This window comes from Ictalurus punctatus, chromosome 27 (assembly GCF_001660625.3).
Source record: "Ictalurus punctatus breed USDA103 chromosome 27, Coco_2.0, whole genome shotgun sequence".
In the NCBI taxonomy this organism is placed as follows: Eukaryota; Metazoa; Chordata; class Actinopteri; order Siluriformes; family Ictaluridae; genus Ictalurus; species Ictalurus punctatus.
The window spans coordinates 5095062-5110000 of NC_030442.2; the positions used below are offsets into that span (position 1 = coordinate 5095062).

Below are 14939 nucleotides of genomic sequence, written 5' to 3' on the forward strand. Positions count from 1 at the left end.
ACCCCCACTGTATTATCCTCACTATACTACCTCCACTATACCACCCTCACTGTACTACCCTCACTGTATTATCCTCACTGTACTACCCTCACTGTACTACCCTCACTGTACTACCCCCACTATACTACCCTCACTGTACTACCCTCACTGTACTACCCCCACTATACTACCCTCACTGTACTACCCTCACTGTATTATCCTCACTATACTACCTCCACTATACTACCCTCACTGTACTACCCTCACTGTACTACCCCCACTATACTACCCTCACTGTACTACCCTCACTGTATTATCCTCACTATACTACCCTCACTGTACTACCCTCACTGTACTACCCTCACTGTACTACCCCCACTGTACTACCCTCACTGTATTATCCTCACTATACCACCTCCACTATACGACCCTCACTGTACTACCCCCACTGTATTATCCTCACTGTACTACCCTCACTGTACTACCCTCACTGTACTACCCTCACTGTATTATCCTCACTATACTACCTCCACTATACCACCCTCACTGTACTACCCCCACTGTATTGTCCTCACTGTACTACCCTCACTGTACTACCCTCACTGTACTACCCTCACTGTATTACCCTCACTATACTACCCTCACTGTACAACCCTCAATGTACTACCCTCACTGTACTACCCTCACTGTATTATCCTCACTGTACTACCCTCACTGTACTACCCTCACTATACTACCCTCACTGTATTATCCTCACTGTACTACCCTCACTATACTACCCTCACTGTATTATCCTCACTGTACTACCCTCACTGTACTACCCTCACTGTACTACCCTCACTGTATTATCCTCACTATACTACCCTCACTGTACTACCCTCACTGTACTACCCTCACTGTATTATCCTCACTATACTACCCTCACTGTACTGCCCTCACTGTACAACCCTCACTGTACTACCCTCACTGTACTACCCTCACTATACTACACTCACTGTATTATCCTCACTATACTACCCCCACTATACTACCCTCACTGTACTACCTCCACTATACTACCCTCACTGTACTACCCTCACTGTACTACCCTCACTATACTACCCTCACTGTATTATCCTCACTGTACTACCCTCACTGTACTACCCTCACTGTACTACCCTCACTATACTACCCTCACTGTATTATCCTCACTATACTACCCTCACTGTACTACCCCCACTGTACTACCCTCACTGTATTATCCTCACTATACTACCCCCACTATACTACCCTCACTGTACTACCCTCACTGTACTACCCTCACTATACTACCCTCACTGTATTATCCTCACTATACTACCCTCACTGTACTACCCCCACTGTACTACCCTCACTGTATTATCCTCACTATACTACCCCCACTATACTACCCTCACTGTACTACCTCCACTATACTACCCTCACTATACTACCCTCACTGTACTACCCCCACTGTACTACCCCCACTGTACTACCCTCACTGTACTACCCTCACTGTACTACCCCCACTGTACTACCCCCCTCTCTCTATTCCCTCTCTCTATTCCCTCTCTCTTTACTCTCTATTCCCTCTCTCTATTCTCTCTCTTTACTCTCTATTCCCTCTCTCTATTCCCTCTCTCTATTCCCTCTCTCAGAAAACTTCACCACATCTACGTTACTATAGGAACCATAACGCATTAATATAAACCTGCGTTACTGTCAAAGCTGTATCTGTGTGTGTCTGTGTGTGCGTGTGTGTGTGTGTGTGTGTGTGTGTGTGTGTGTGTGTGTGTGTCTGTGTGTGTGTGTGTCTGTGTCTAGGTGTGTGTCTGTGTCTGTGTGTGTGTGTGTGTCTATGTCTGTGTGTGTCTGTGTGTGTGCATCTGAGTGTGTGTGCCTGTGTGTGTGTGACTGTTTGTGTGCGTCTGTGTCTGTCTGTATGTGTCTGTGTGTGTCTGTGTCTGTGTCTCTGTGTATGTGTGTGTGTGTGTGTGTGTGTGTGTGTGTGTGTGTCTATGTCTGTGTGCGTCTGTGTCTGTATGTGTCTGTGTGTGTGTGTGTGTGTGTGTGTGTGAGTGTGTGTGTGTGTGTGTGTGTGTGTGTGTGTGTCTATGTCTGTGTGCGTCTGTATGTGTCTGTGTGTCTGGGTGTGTGTCTGTGCCTGTATGTGTCTGTGTGTGTGTGTGTGTGTCTGTGTCTGTGTGTGTGTGTGTGTGTGTGTGTGTGTGTGTGTGTGTGTGTGTGTGTCTGTATGTGTGTGTGTGTGTGTGTGTGTGTCTGTATGTGTGTGTCTGTGTCTGTGTGTGTGTCTGTATGTGTGTGTGTGTGTGTGTGTGTGTGTGTGTGTGTGTGTGTGTGTGAGATTAAAATTAAATGTCATGGATATTTGTGAACAAAAGCCGTGTCAGTCAGAGAGGATAAGGTCTGGGTGGAGCTACTACTGTAACTGAAAATGAACATTCATTATTACTACACTGTGTTTTTATCCACGCTAAAAATAGCAACACGGTAATCACACACACACACACACACACACACACACACACACACACACACACACACACTCACACAGCACCACAGTGACACTTCACCCTGAGAGAGTGACTGTATCTGCAGTAAACACAAATTAAAATATATATATATATATATAAAAGGATCAGTAATTCAGTTACAGTCCGAATCAGAACACACTTTATTCAGCAGTACGAAGTATAAGCAGAGATACACTGAGAGGAGGAGGAGGAAGAGGAGGAGGAGGAGGAGGAGGAGGAGGAGGAAGAGGAGGAAGAGGAGAACCAGACATAATGAAAACTACAAGGATGCTCAGAAAAACTGAACCATTACAGGTTGAGATTTGTTGAGGTTCCTCAGAAAGAACATCCACATAATCAGGCATGTGATAAGCTCCTTCCCCTGAAGTGTGTGTGAGGGCGGAGCTCAGACATCTGAAAGCCTCAGCGGTGCCTCAGCAGTGCTGCTGCTGCTGGACAGAGCTCTGAGTGAGAATGTTCAGCTCCGGGTTGTTGTTCTCACTGAGAGTCGCCATTGTGCTTTCTGAGACCCGGTGGAGTGAGTGTGAGAGACGGGTGGAGAGAAACACACTCGTTTGTGTATACTGACTAAAAGAAAGAGAGAGAGAGTGAGTGTACACACCCATGTGGTGTTGACTGACAGAATAGGTCTCTGAGGCGTGTCAGGAATTTGGAGATAATATGAACCTTTATTGCCTTTTAGTAAATTTGTTGAGCCAACATGAACAATAAACATGAGTACAAACACAATTTATGGGCATTAAAGAGAAAACACTAAGAATCCTGTGGATTAATAGATTAGTAAATAAATAAATGTAAATACTGTAGCTAAAAAAAATACACCTCCTGTAGTCCATGAGACATGAGACCACAGTGTTGTGCTTGTGGGATAATTCAGGTGAAGAAGGTGCGATGCTGGTACGGTGTGTAGCGTTGTCTCCACACAGCTCCAGGTTCCATCCTCATCCTCAGCTTTACTCTCTGTGTGGAGTCTCACATGTTCTCCCTGTGCTCCTCTGGGTTTCCTCTGGGTTCTCTGGTTTCCTCTCACCTCACAGAAACATGACAGTCAGTGGACTGTATAAGATAAATCGCCCCCGAACTGAACTGAACAGACACACCCAAACAGACGAGCTCCCAGAGAGACGGTGGAGACCTGATGACCTTATAAGGAACACATGAAAGGAAGGAGGAATGCGATAATTAGTGTGTAACGCTTCAAAGTCAATTGAATAAATTTGCTAAAATAAATCCCCCCCCCCCCCCCCCCCCCCACACACACACACACACACTGCCAGACCTCCAGAGGCACCCATGAGACATCCATGTTTGCGTCATAATACACGGGATGTGTGTGTGTGTGTGTGTGTGTGTGTGTGTGTGTGTGTGTGTGTGTGTGTGACATTAAAATTAAATGTCATGGATATTTGTGAACAAAAGCCGTGTCAGTCAGAGAGGATAAGGTCTGGGTGGAGCTACTACTGTAACTGAAAATGAACATTCATTATTACTACACTGTGTTTTAAAATTAGCAACACGGTAATCACACACACACACAGACACACACACACACACACACACACACACTGCCACCTGCTGGGTGTGTGAGCTTATCCTAAACACTTTGGAGTGTGTATCAGGGACAGTTCTAGGGTCAGTGGATATAGCTCAGAGTCATCCACGTTTACGTCATAACACACAGGATACACTTAAACAAATATGTCTTTCAAAGATACACGGGCAGAGCGTCTTCGTTTTTGCAAAAGGTTCATTTTTAATTATTGTTTATTAAAATAAAAAAAAGTAATATAATGATCAAATATCTATTCATCGCTTCAGAGTGACTTGGCTTTTTAAGAGACGGCGTGATCAGGTGTTTATTATCCGATCGATAAAGTTCAACAGCAGGTTCAGGGCCGCAGGAGTCACCGGGCCGAGTAAACTACAGGGGTGGTGACGTCACCCAGCACTTCAGGCAATAACAGACAAGTCTGACCAATCAAATAAACCAATCAGAACTCCCAGTTCAGCTGGGAGGCGGGACATTTCTCCTAAAGAGGATCTCCTATGAGCGATAAAGGGTTCACTGTGCTTTTGTCCTCACTGGTGTATACTGAATCAGATATCGCTAACGTCCAATGTTTTAAGTGACACATGCACATGTTCTGTATTCTGAATCGATTACAGGAACATTCCTCAAATGACATTCTTCAAATCAAGTAAGTAAGACTTGCTGGAAAAACAATAGTACCCCTCATAGAATTTGTAATGGTTTTAATGGGAATTGTAATGGTATGAATAGAATCTGTAATGGTCGCTGTGGGTCTCTACTGCTAATTTCTCGCCTTCTATTAGCGGCATGTTATGCCTAGTGGTCTACCATTAAGGACCTACATCATTAATACGTCCTACACTACGTCACGGAAAGCATAATAATGGTTTTAATGCTTAAAAGCTGATGGTTTGTAATGGTATTTGTAGTGGAAACCATTCGAGTTTCTGTGATGGTTTCTATCGTTTGTTTGTTTTTCAGCAGGGAAGTGAAACGGACCGATTCTACAGCAACACACGGCCTACTGTCGAACATCTTCACTTTTTAAAACATATTTTACAATAAGTGCTGTCTAAGTCTGTGAACGTTGTGGATTTTTGTTGTTGTTGTTATTAGCTGCCCGAGGAGTAAAGTGCAAAATGAAGTGCGTGGAGTCGAAACAAAATACTCTGAGGTTCCTTAAAAGGTGTGTTATTGTATTATATAATCAGACCCCGGCTCCATATAGCACTAAAAACAAAATACATAGTTAGTCTGTATGCTTTTATAGACAAATGACAGATGTTTCTCTTCTCTCAGACAAAAAGAAGATGGCAGAACATCATCCCAGGATCTGAGGTCCCAGGAAACAGACAGGTCTGCTTGGAGATTTGGTTTAAGCAGCAGATAGCGCTGGTTTCACTCTGTTTACATTCACCTGTCTGTGAAGCTCCTCAGTAACTTGCGGATTGAAATTTTTTGCTTGAAGTTATAGAAATATGACTAATACAGTTCTTTTAATCGTCTAGACTCAGTCAGTCTTTAGTCGGTTCGATTTTTCTACGTACAGTATTTGTTGCGCTACATGATATCTAGTTTAACTATCATTAATAGCTCAGATAACAGAGCGCTACCCGATGGAGCTGCATCTCTCCGTTCAGGTGTTGAACCTGGCTGATGCTGTTTCATTTGTGGGTTTTTCTTTTCATTCACACCTTACGGACCATCTGTCCACCTGAGGCGTTCCATCTCTCCATCCGTTTTCTGTAGCGCTTACCCTACTCAGGGAACTTGGGGCACAAGTAACCCTGACGGGTTATACCTGGAGATAATTAAATTCCTCTAATCTCATCTAATCTAAGGTCTAATCTTATTGTCTGGATCGTATGTAACTTCTTATCGACGGTTAGCCAGTTTACATGGTGTGTGTGTGTGTGTGTTCTTGTTAGGAGTGAACAACAACGTGAGTAGACACTGTTTGGTGCACAGAGAGCAGATTTGCATTTCTAATGGAGATCATTATGTACTGCGCATGAAAACTTAGTGACAAGTACAGTTCAAAGTAATAAAAACGTTCAGGGCTTTACTGAAAGCCCTGGAAGCCCAGCCCTAGTGCTGCCCCTGGACTGTGTATTGGATTATTCAGCAGAAACTCGAGAAGAAACTGTTAAGATGTTAAACTGTGTTAAGACAGAGACCAAGAGGAAATAGATGAGCGATGTGGATTATCGTGTGGCCTTAATCCTTATTATCAAGTGCTTTAATCTCCAGTCAGTGAATTTTATTTAATTCACCTCAGTCCTGTAGTTTTAAAATGAACTCTACAAGTGTGGACTACAGAAGCTCCTACTGCTGCACTACACTGCAGAGCCGCTAGAGGGAGACAGCACGCGCAGTTAAACACGTTACCATTTACATTTACATTTATTCATTTAGCAGACGCTTTTATCCAAAGCGACGATTGAGGATAAAAACTATTTTATTTACGTGTACTTGGAATCTGTTTTGCGCACACACACACACACACACACACACACACACACACATATATATATATATATATATATATATATATATATATATATATATATATATATATATATATATGTGTGTGTGTGTGTGTGTGCACACACACACACACACACATACACACACACACATATATATATATATATATATATATATATATATATATATATATATATATATATATATGTGTGTGTGTGTGTGTGTGTGTGTGTGTGTGTGCAAAACAGATTCCAAGTACACGTGCAAGTAGTAAAAAATTATGGGTGTGTTTTTCAACGTGAAAAAAATGACGCAAAATGGATGTGCGCATGCGCAGTAAACGGGTAGGATGAAATTTCAGTACACCGGTCTAGGTCATCTTACCTTCAGCAGCACGGTTTCATCGTTTTACATATTCGCGTAACATAAACAATACAAATGAACAGATTGTGTGATTTGTATTTATTTATTAATGATAAATTGATGAAGAAACATGTTGTCAGGTCGAGTTTGGTGAATCAGAGTCCGGTGTGAAATGGGGGGGACGGACACCGGTCTCGGACCCTACGGGAACTTTCCCCATCTTCCCCATGAATGCTTTGTTTTTCTTTTCAAGGAAATGAACTCTAGAACCCGAGAACCTTTCTGCAAAGCGCTCGCGTATCTGCTTCGGTCCCGCGTGCGTAATGATGTGAACCGCGGTTCGCGCGCGCCCTCTGCTGGCCATTATAACTCGGATGTATTGAGTACGGATGTAGTGAGTAGTGACTGTGCGCGTGTCCGATGTGGATTATTTCTGCGTGGATTTTAGGACTCCAGACTACTCAGTGTTTAGAAGGTCGACTCCAGGAGCAGGTCAGGTTGTGGGCTGAGACACAGAGCAGAACCCCGCGCGGTTTGGTGAGGAACCCGCAGCTGTGCGGCTGTGCTAGGTTAACTGAAATAACTGTAAGGACTGGTGCGCTGTAAAACACACCTGTTTTGTGCAGGACAAACAGATCACAATATCACCTCACACACTGTGTGGAGTTTTCAACGCCGCACTTTTAACGCGTTAAACGGTATGATTCATATCTGTTAATACATGTTTACTTTTGACTGGCGCGTCCATATTCACGTGACGTCACATGCAAGCGCCGCGTGCTGACGTCAGAGCTGCAGTGTCAGAAGTCGTGGTGAGGAAAACATAACGGGTGCGTACGCGTTTCTTCGCTCCTCCGTCCGTCCTCCAGCCCGTGACCCGGAAATAGATCGCAGTCACCCATCTCGCAGGATATCTCAGTTCTTTAATTGCACCGCGAGAAGTGCGGACGCTTCCGGAGGAGTGAGGATACACAGATGTCCTCTATGCGGAAGTGATTCATATCGAATCATACCGAACCCTGACGCACGTATAAATCTCACACACAGTCCTTCCATGATGTTATGGAATTGTGTGTGAAATAGATTTAAATAACAACATGCTTACAGTGAGTGTTGTAATTAATTGTTCCTCCCATGTTTGGATCGGCAAAGCTGCACATAAGATGACTGGTATAAAGTTGGCTTGACGTTGGACACTCGCAGATACGCGGAAATTAAGGGACCGTCTCTGAAGGTACATACACTGTAATACACGTTTCTAACTTCAGTAACATTTGAAAGGAATGACAGTCACACAAACAACTGTAAAGTGTTTATCTATGTGTCAGGTATAAAGCACACCTTTTACATTTTTTATATTTATTAAAATAAACTGTTCAATCATATGTAAAAAGAAAAATTGCCATGTATTTCATTACTGAATGGGCTCATACACAAAATATACCATAATTTAAAGCTCAATATCATTTGAAGGGAGTGATTTACAGTCACAAAGTCACCGGGTATTCATCTAGGTGTCAGCTATAACGCACACCTTTTCGATTTTTGTTATTTAACCCTACAATGCACGACCCAAAAAGCCTACACAAAGTGATATTTTGGTAACTGAGTGCAATTTTTTGAAAACTGTAAATAGGGAACTGTGTACAGGTTAATTTATTTATGTACATGTTTAGACACATTGTGTATGGGAGCCAAAGGAATTCAACATTATTTACAGCATTTCCAGTAAACTTTTTGAGCCGTGTTGAACTGTTTCTCTGACATAGAAAGGCGCGTCACATGGAACCACCTGCAGTGGTGACATTCAGTCTGAAAAAAGAATAATAAACTTATCAAATTGCTCAGTAATCAATTAGTTTTTCTTTCACTCGCGCTCTCTCTCTCTCTCTCTCTCTCTCTCTCTCTCTCTCTCTCTCTCTAAACACACAGTTCCCTATACTAGGGGTTCCCAAACTTTTCCAGGGCAAGGCCCCCCAAATGGCATTAACATTTGACCGAGGCCCCCCTTTTGCAAGATGTCTTTAAAACATATTAAAAATACAGACTTCTGAATATATCCCCTTTCTTTTTTTATTAATAATTACTTCTTACATCTTTACATTACATTATATTAGGAATTGATTGTGTGTGTGTGGTTGTCTGAGAGTGAGAATTTATTTTTCACACCAAATTGTTGAGGCCCCCCGGGCGCCCCCTGGCGGCCAGCAGTTTTCCACCAGTTTTCAAAAATGTAGGTTGAGTCGACAAGGCAGTTATCTGGTGGCCAGCTGATAGATATAAAATGCAGAAAACAAATAAACATCTTTGAAATATTAAAACATTTGTGTATTGTCAGTACTTTTAATTATTTCATTAATAGTACTTTTTTTGTGTGAAGAAAATGATTCATTCCAATATGGGTCAATTTGGCCCCTCTATGCATTTGTGTAGGTTTTTTTGGTTCATGTATTGTAGGGTTAAATATAAAAAAATATAAAAGGTGTGTGTCATACCTGACACCTAGATGAACACTTTACAGTTGGTTGTGTGACTATAAGTCATTCCCTTCAAATGTTATTGAAGTTAGAAACGTGTATAACAATGTCGTAGGTACCTTTAGAGACACTCCCTTAATTTCCGCATATCTGTGAATATCCAACGTCAAGCCAACTTTATATCAGTCAAAATATGCGATAAATGATGTATTGTTTATTAATTGATTGTTGAATAACAGACATTTCACATAATATCAGTGCGTTTAGATTAATTAAGAATGTTGTTATTAACCGAACTCCAACATAACGACAGATTCTTGAAGCACAATCATCGTTAGTCGACATCACTTCCGTTTGACTTGCTTCTGTTCCTCTCACCCTCACATCCTAAAGGGCTGGCGCTAAGACTCAAGGAAAGGAAGTGAGGATGCACGAATAAGAAATGAGACGCACCCAATGAAACTTCTGTAAACACAGAGGGAGAGAAGGAATAATAGAAGAGACTGTGTGTGTGTGTGTGTGTGTGTGTGTGTGTGTGTGTGTGTGTGTTACAGAGCACTGGTCACACAGATGCGTCGATGGAGAGCTGTAGTGCTGCAGCGTCTGCGCTGGTCGAGTCATGTGACCCGGGTGCTGGTGGTGTGTGTGCTGACGTTTGGCGTGCTCCTGCCCCTGTGCTGCCATCGCGCTCTCTACTCCTACTACTTCCTGAAATCCTGGTACCTGGGGCAGAGGAGTGAGGAGGTCCTGAGGCGGAGCTACGTGGACGGGCAGGAGGCGCTCGCATACTGGCGGGATGTGGTGGTGGGTGGAGCCGTGCAGGGGGACGTCTCTGAGCGGCCGGAGCTGCTGGTGACAGTGGTGACGGCGCGCAGGATTGATGGGCTGCAGTATCACTACCTGCTGCAGGTGATGCGGCGGTTGGACATCCTCCTGCAGGGATGTGGCGACGCCCCTTGTGCAGCCGTGCTGGTGTGTGACGTTGAAAGCGGTCCCCAGGAGAACGAGGACGCGGTGCTGGTGGAGAAGCGGTTCCGCGTGGTGAGGCGGGGGAAGGGTGTGGACCAGGACGTGAACGTGTTCGAGAAGGAGAAGAGAGATTACGTGTTCTGTCTGCGTCAGAGTGTGGAGACGATGAAGCCGAGGAACGTGGTGGTGCTGGAGGACGACGCTCTGGCCGGCGCCGACTTCTTCTCCATCATCCGCGATGTACTCAGCCGCAGGTTCATTTCACACTCGCTGTATGTGAAATTATATCACCCCGAGCGGCTGCAGCGCTACTGGAACCCAGAGTTGTACCGAATCCTGGAGTGGGTGGGGCTCGGCGTGTTTGGGGCGTCGCTGATTCTTCTCTTTCTGGGCTTCTTCCCTCGATTCTCTCCGCCCTTCTCTGTGCCTCTCTTCCTCTTCCTGGTGGCCTACATCATGGTGGGGGCGGAGCTTATAGGGCGACACTACCTGCTGGAGCTGAGGCGCATCTCTCCGCAGCTGTACGCCGTGTCTCCGGCCACCGAGTGCTGCACGCCCGCCATGCTGTTCCCGGGGAACATGTCCTCCCGCGTCGCCGAGCTGCTGGACGCCGCCACGTGCAAGAGGGGACACGCCAAGGACATGGTGCTGTACCGCCATGCAGGCTCTGCCCACAGTCTCGAACCCAACGCCGTACAGCACATTGGGGCATTTTCCTCCGTCAGAGTAAATCCTCTGAACCCACAACTCCTCTGATCCACAAATCTGCCCCTGTGGGGGAAATGAATCAGAATCAGTCTGAACTGAAATAAATCTGATTCAGTGTGAGAGATCAGAGAATCAATCAGTTCCGAATCTGAATCAGAATCTGTCACAAACCAAATTAGTCAAAATCCAGAATTTGATTTCGAATCAGAACAAGCAGCAGAAATGGTGAAAATAATTCAGAATCAACCGGAATATAAATCCGAATCAGACAGGATATGAATCAGTGTGGGTTCATGCCGTAGAGGTTAGCTCAGGTGATTGGTGACGCAAATAAACCTTAAGTGATCAGCACTGGTTAGTATTAGCATTAGCATTAGTGCCTCTGTTTCACTTTGCGACCTCAGTGCATGGGCGTGTATCTAATCTACAACAATCAGATAGAAAGAAATCAGTCTCTCTTCTGCACTTTACATGGAAGTGCCTTTATCCTCCTGCAGGAGTTAAACCTGTGACCTTTGACCTTTGTGTGCTCCACTGAGCTCAGTGTAGACTCGGTGTTAATACATACTCTCGTCCTCCTGCAGACTAGTTTGACCTTTGACCTTTGTGGTGCTCATCATGCACACCAGACACCTTCATCGCAATCTGATTGGCTCTCTGCTATATGCAAATGAGTTGGACAGTGATGTCATAATCAGGCATCGGACACGGAATTACATTCAGCACTAACGAGTTTTAATGCTCGGCTTTTGTACACTATCTAGTGCACTTTATAGTGTTTTTACCACACAACGGGTAAAACTTTAATTTAATTTAATCTTTAAACTCCGAACCAAAACTCAGCCAGTGATCCGAGATAATCTGGTTAACCTTTGTGCACTTGTGTGTGCGTGTGTGTGTGTGTGTGTGTGTGTGTGTGTGTGTGTGTGTGTGTGAATGATTTTATTTTATTTACAAAGCTTACTTATGCAACATTTTACTGTTCAGTTTGCTATGTCGTGTGTTGTAGTTTAAATTCTGATTCTGAATGATTGGAGGATGATTTATACTTTATATCTGAACACAAGCGGAAGATTTTTCAGGAAAAGTGTCATGATTTTGAAGCACATGCACATTTACTGATACGATGATACACAATAAACATGATAAACACACATCAAATCCAACAATACATCAACTGAGGGACATTCTCACAGAGGGACATTAAAGAGTTTAAACTCTGAATCTTTTTGTGTTGGTGTCATGTTTACTGTAATAAATAAATAAATAAATATCACATCCATCAACAACACAACGTAAATTACCTTAACATCGGTGCTAATGTGAGGAATGTTTTGTGAGAATCTGAGAAATGTTAGTAATTAGTGATAGTTTATAAACGCTGTGAATCAAAAGAGTCGGTTCAGTGTGTCGATGCTGATTCTATGTCAGTGAATCAGTCAGGTTACTAATTGACATGATGACACGTGAAATACACACTAATGTGAGTTAATGTGTGTAACAGACACTCTGTTTAATGCGCAGTGTGCAGTTTAATGTCCGGGCCTGAACAACTTATTATTATTCATTACTATTATTATTTATTACTATTATTAAAATTAAAAGGAAAACAATCTCACTTTTTATAAACACATAAACTGGTGTGTGTGAGAGAGAGAGAGAGATAATCATGAGTGTGTCGGAGTTATGTGTAAACCTGGCTCCAGTGCGCGCGCCGCGATTTCCGCTCCAGGCCGTCACATGACGGTCAGACTGCGCGAGCCCAACTCATCTGATCCACACACACACACGCACACACTGATTTCTCCGCTCTGGGATGCGAGTGTGAGATTTCCCGAAAAAGAAAAAGCAAGTGTGTGTGTGTGTGTGTGTGTGTGTGTGTGTGTGTGTGTGTGTGTGTGTAAAAAGTGAGAGAGGGAATCCGGTGTGGAGGTCACGAGCGCTGGATTTCCTGCAGAGGAGGAGGAGGAAAACAAGCAGAAGGGGAAAAGTGGAAAGGCGGAGAGGAAAAGAGAGAGAGTGTGTGTGTGCGCGCGTGTGTGGAGGAGAGAAAGGGAAGATGGCTGAACAGGAGAAAGGAGAGAAAATAGAGACAGACGGAGTGCAGAGAGACAGACAGAACCTCGACACCGGAGAACATGTAAGAAAAGCTCAGAAGAAGTGTCGATAAAATATCACACACACACACACCGCGGTATTCTAAACTCAACAGCACAACATTCTTTTATTTATCACCGCGATATTACTGACTCTAACTCCTCTCAGCATCAACACTACTGTCTCTCTCTCTCTCTCTCTCTCTCTCTCTCTGTCTGTCTGTGTGTCTGTCTCGCTCTCTCTCTCTCTGTGTGTGTGTGTGTGTGTGTGTGTGTGTGTGAGAGAGAGAGAGAGAGTGACTGACTGACCCATCCTAGAAACTCGCTAAATATGAACAGACCTGCACACTAAAGCTGCACAGCTTTTGTAATCATTAATAACATCATAATATTCTATATTATTGTGTGGTGTGTGGAGTGTGTACTTCAGTGCTGCACAATATATCGTCTGTACATCAGTATTGTAATATTATTGCTACTGATATATTACATAACTTTAATAATAAGTTAATGAGCTCAGATCATTATCACTGTACTACTGCTGTGTGTGTGTGTGTGTGTGTGTGTGTGTGTGTGTGTGTGTGTGTGTGTGTGTTTAGAGGTTAAACCTGGCTGCGGTGTATGTATCAGATGCTCAGCACAACAGGAACATCATCTTTGACACAACACCACAGGCAGTGAGGTAACAACGTGTGTGTGTGTGTGTGTGTGTGTGTGTGTGTGTGTGTGTGTGTGTGTGTGTGTGTGTGTGTAAAGGTGGCATCACACACGAACTGTAGCATCTTTCTATGTGTGTGTGTGTGTGTGTGTGTGTAGGCTGTACCTGTTGTATAATCACTGGCTGCTGCGTGTGTGTGTGTACGTCTTCATCATGATGGATTTGGCGCTAGCACTGTTCGAGGAGCCCGCACTCATTCCTCTGCCCCTGTGGGTCAGTAATACACACACACACACACACGCGCACACACACACACAGCTCATTGTGTAATGTCAGCTGAGCGCCTGTTATCACAATATCTGAATCAGTCAGCATTACTAGCAGTGAGTCACATGGAGTCTGAATGAATCAGAATCAGATTTAAATAGAATTGAATTCAAATTAATCACTCACTCTGTCAAAATATGAATCAACATAATTTACATTCAGAACAGATTAATTAGAATCAGTCAGACTCCATCTGAATCAGAATCGGAACTGTCAATTTGATCAGATTCAGGTTAATTCACAATCATAATCTGAATCAGTTAGATTCAGATTCTAATTTCTAACTGATTCAGAATCATTTAAAAATTAGAATTAGATTAATTTGCAATTGCAACAGATTATCAGATTAATGATAACACTGTGTGTGTTCCTCAGACCACCTCAGTAATTGAGCTCCTCTGTCTGATGGTGTTTTCTGCACGATTGGTTCATTATGCTAAAGTCATTCCTCGCCGTGTTTTCATCAGAGATCCCAAAAACATCTGCATCATCGTCACTGTCATGGTAATGCCACTCCTTTTTCTCCTTTGTCTCCTTCATCCTGCCATCATTCCCCAATTTCTCTGTTTTTCATGTGCACACTCTTCCTCACCTCTCTGTTTATAGCTGTGCCCATGGCCTCAAACCAGACTGAACACACTAACACAATTCAGTAGATCTGTTACACACACACCAGACCTTTGAGAAACAGAACTGCAGTGAGTCAGACTTATGCTTCAGAGGAAGTGTTGTTTGCATGGGGGAGCGGGGGAGGTAAATATTAACCCCAGCTTTTACCCATTCAGCACTTCT

At 43.6% G+C, this 14939-nt stretch overlaps 2 protein-coding genes and 1 long non-coding RNA gene across 13 annotated transcripts in view; 2 read left to right on the forward strand and 1 right to left on the reverse strand.

The window, feature by feature from the left end:
• The first annotated feature begins 4589 nt into the window (after positions 1-4589).
• pgap4 (post-GPI attachment to proteins GalNAc transferase 4) lies at positions 4590-12290 on the forward strand. Of its 11 annotated transcripts, none has more exons than XM_017459062.3 (4): positions 4590-4729; positions 5179-5248; positions 5362-5418; positions 9944-12290. In XM_017459062.3, the coding sequence occupies exons 1-4, from the start codon at positions 4711-4713 to the stop codon at positions 11112-11114; spliced, it is 1317 nt and encodes a 438-aa protein (XP_017314551.1). In that variant the 5' UTR covers positions 4590-4710; the 3' UTR covers positions 11115-12290. The 11 variants fall into 11 exon arrangements, with proteins under 11 accessions (XP_017314551.1, XP_017314553.1, XP_017314554.1 ...); XM_017459064.3 differs by having other exon boundaries at positions 4591-4729; positions 5044-5248; XM_017459065.3 differs by having other exon boundaries at positions 4599-4729; positions 5047-5248.
• On the reverse strand, positions 8484-12902 carry LOC128629298 (uncharacterized). Its single transcript, XR_008393649.1, has 2 exons — positions 12763-12902; positions 8484-11129 (listed from the first exon to the last, which is right to left on the reverse strand). It is a non-coding gene; the product is annotated as an uncharacterized LOC128629298 (long non-coding RNA).
• Positions 12903-12969: 67 nt separating this feature from the next.
• The window catches only part of tpcn3 (two pore segment channel 3), a 6929-nt gene continuing 4959 nt past the window's right edge, over positions 12970-14939 (forward strand). The window contains exons 1-4 of the mRNA XM_053676688.1: positions 12970-13206; positions 13762-13844; positions 13979-14093; positions 14523-14651. Coding sequence (XP_053532663.1) covers positions 13126-13206; positions 13762-13844; positions 13979-14093; positions 14523-14651 — 408 coding nt within the window. The 5' untranslated portion in view covers positions 12970-13125. The remainder of the gene's footprint in view (positions 13207-13761; positions 13845-13978; positions 14094-14522; positions 14652-14939) is intronic.

Excerpts from the sequence above, each read along its gene's own strand:
- pgap4 (XM_017459062.3), top strand. Across the intron at positions 5,249-5,361 it reads ACTCTGAGGTTCCTTAAAAG|ACAAAAAGAAGATGGCAGAA; the intron begins GTGTGTTATTGT and ends CTCTTCTCTCAG. Across the intron at positions 5,419-9,943 it reads AGGTCCCAGGAAACAGACAG|AGCACTGGTCACACAGATGC; the intron begins GTCTGCTTGGAG and ends TGTGTGTTACAG.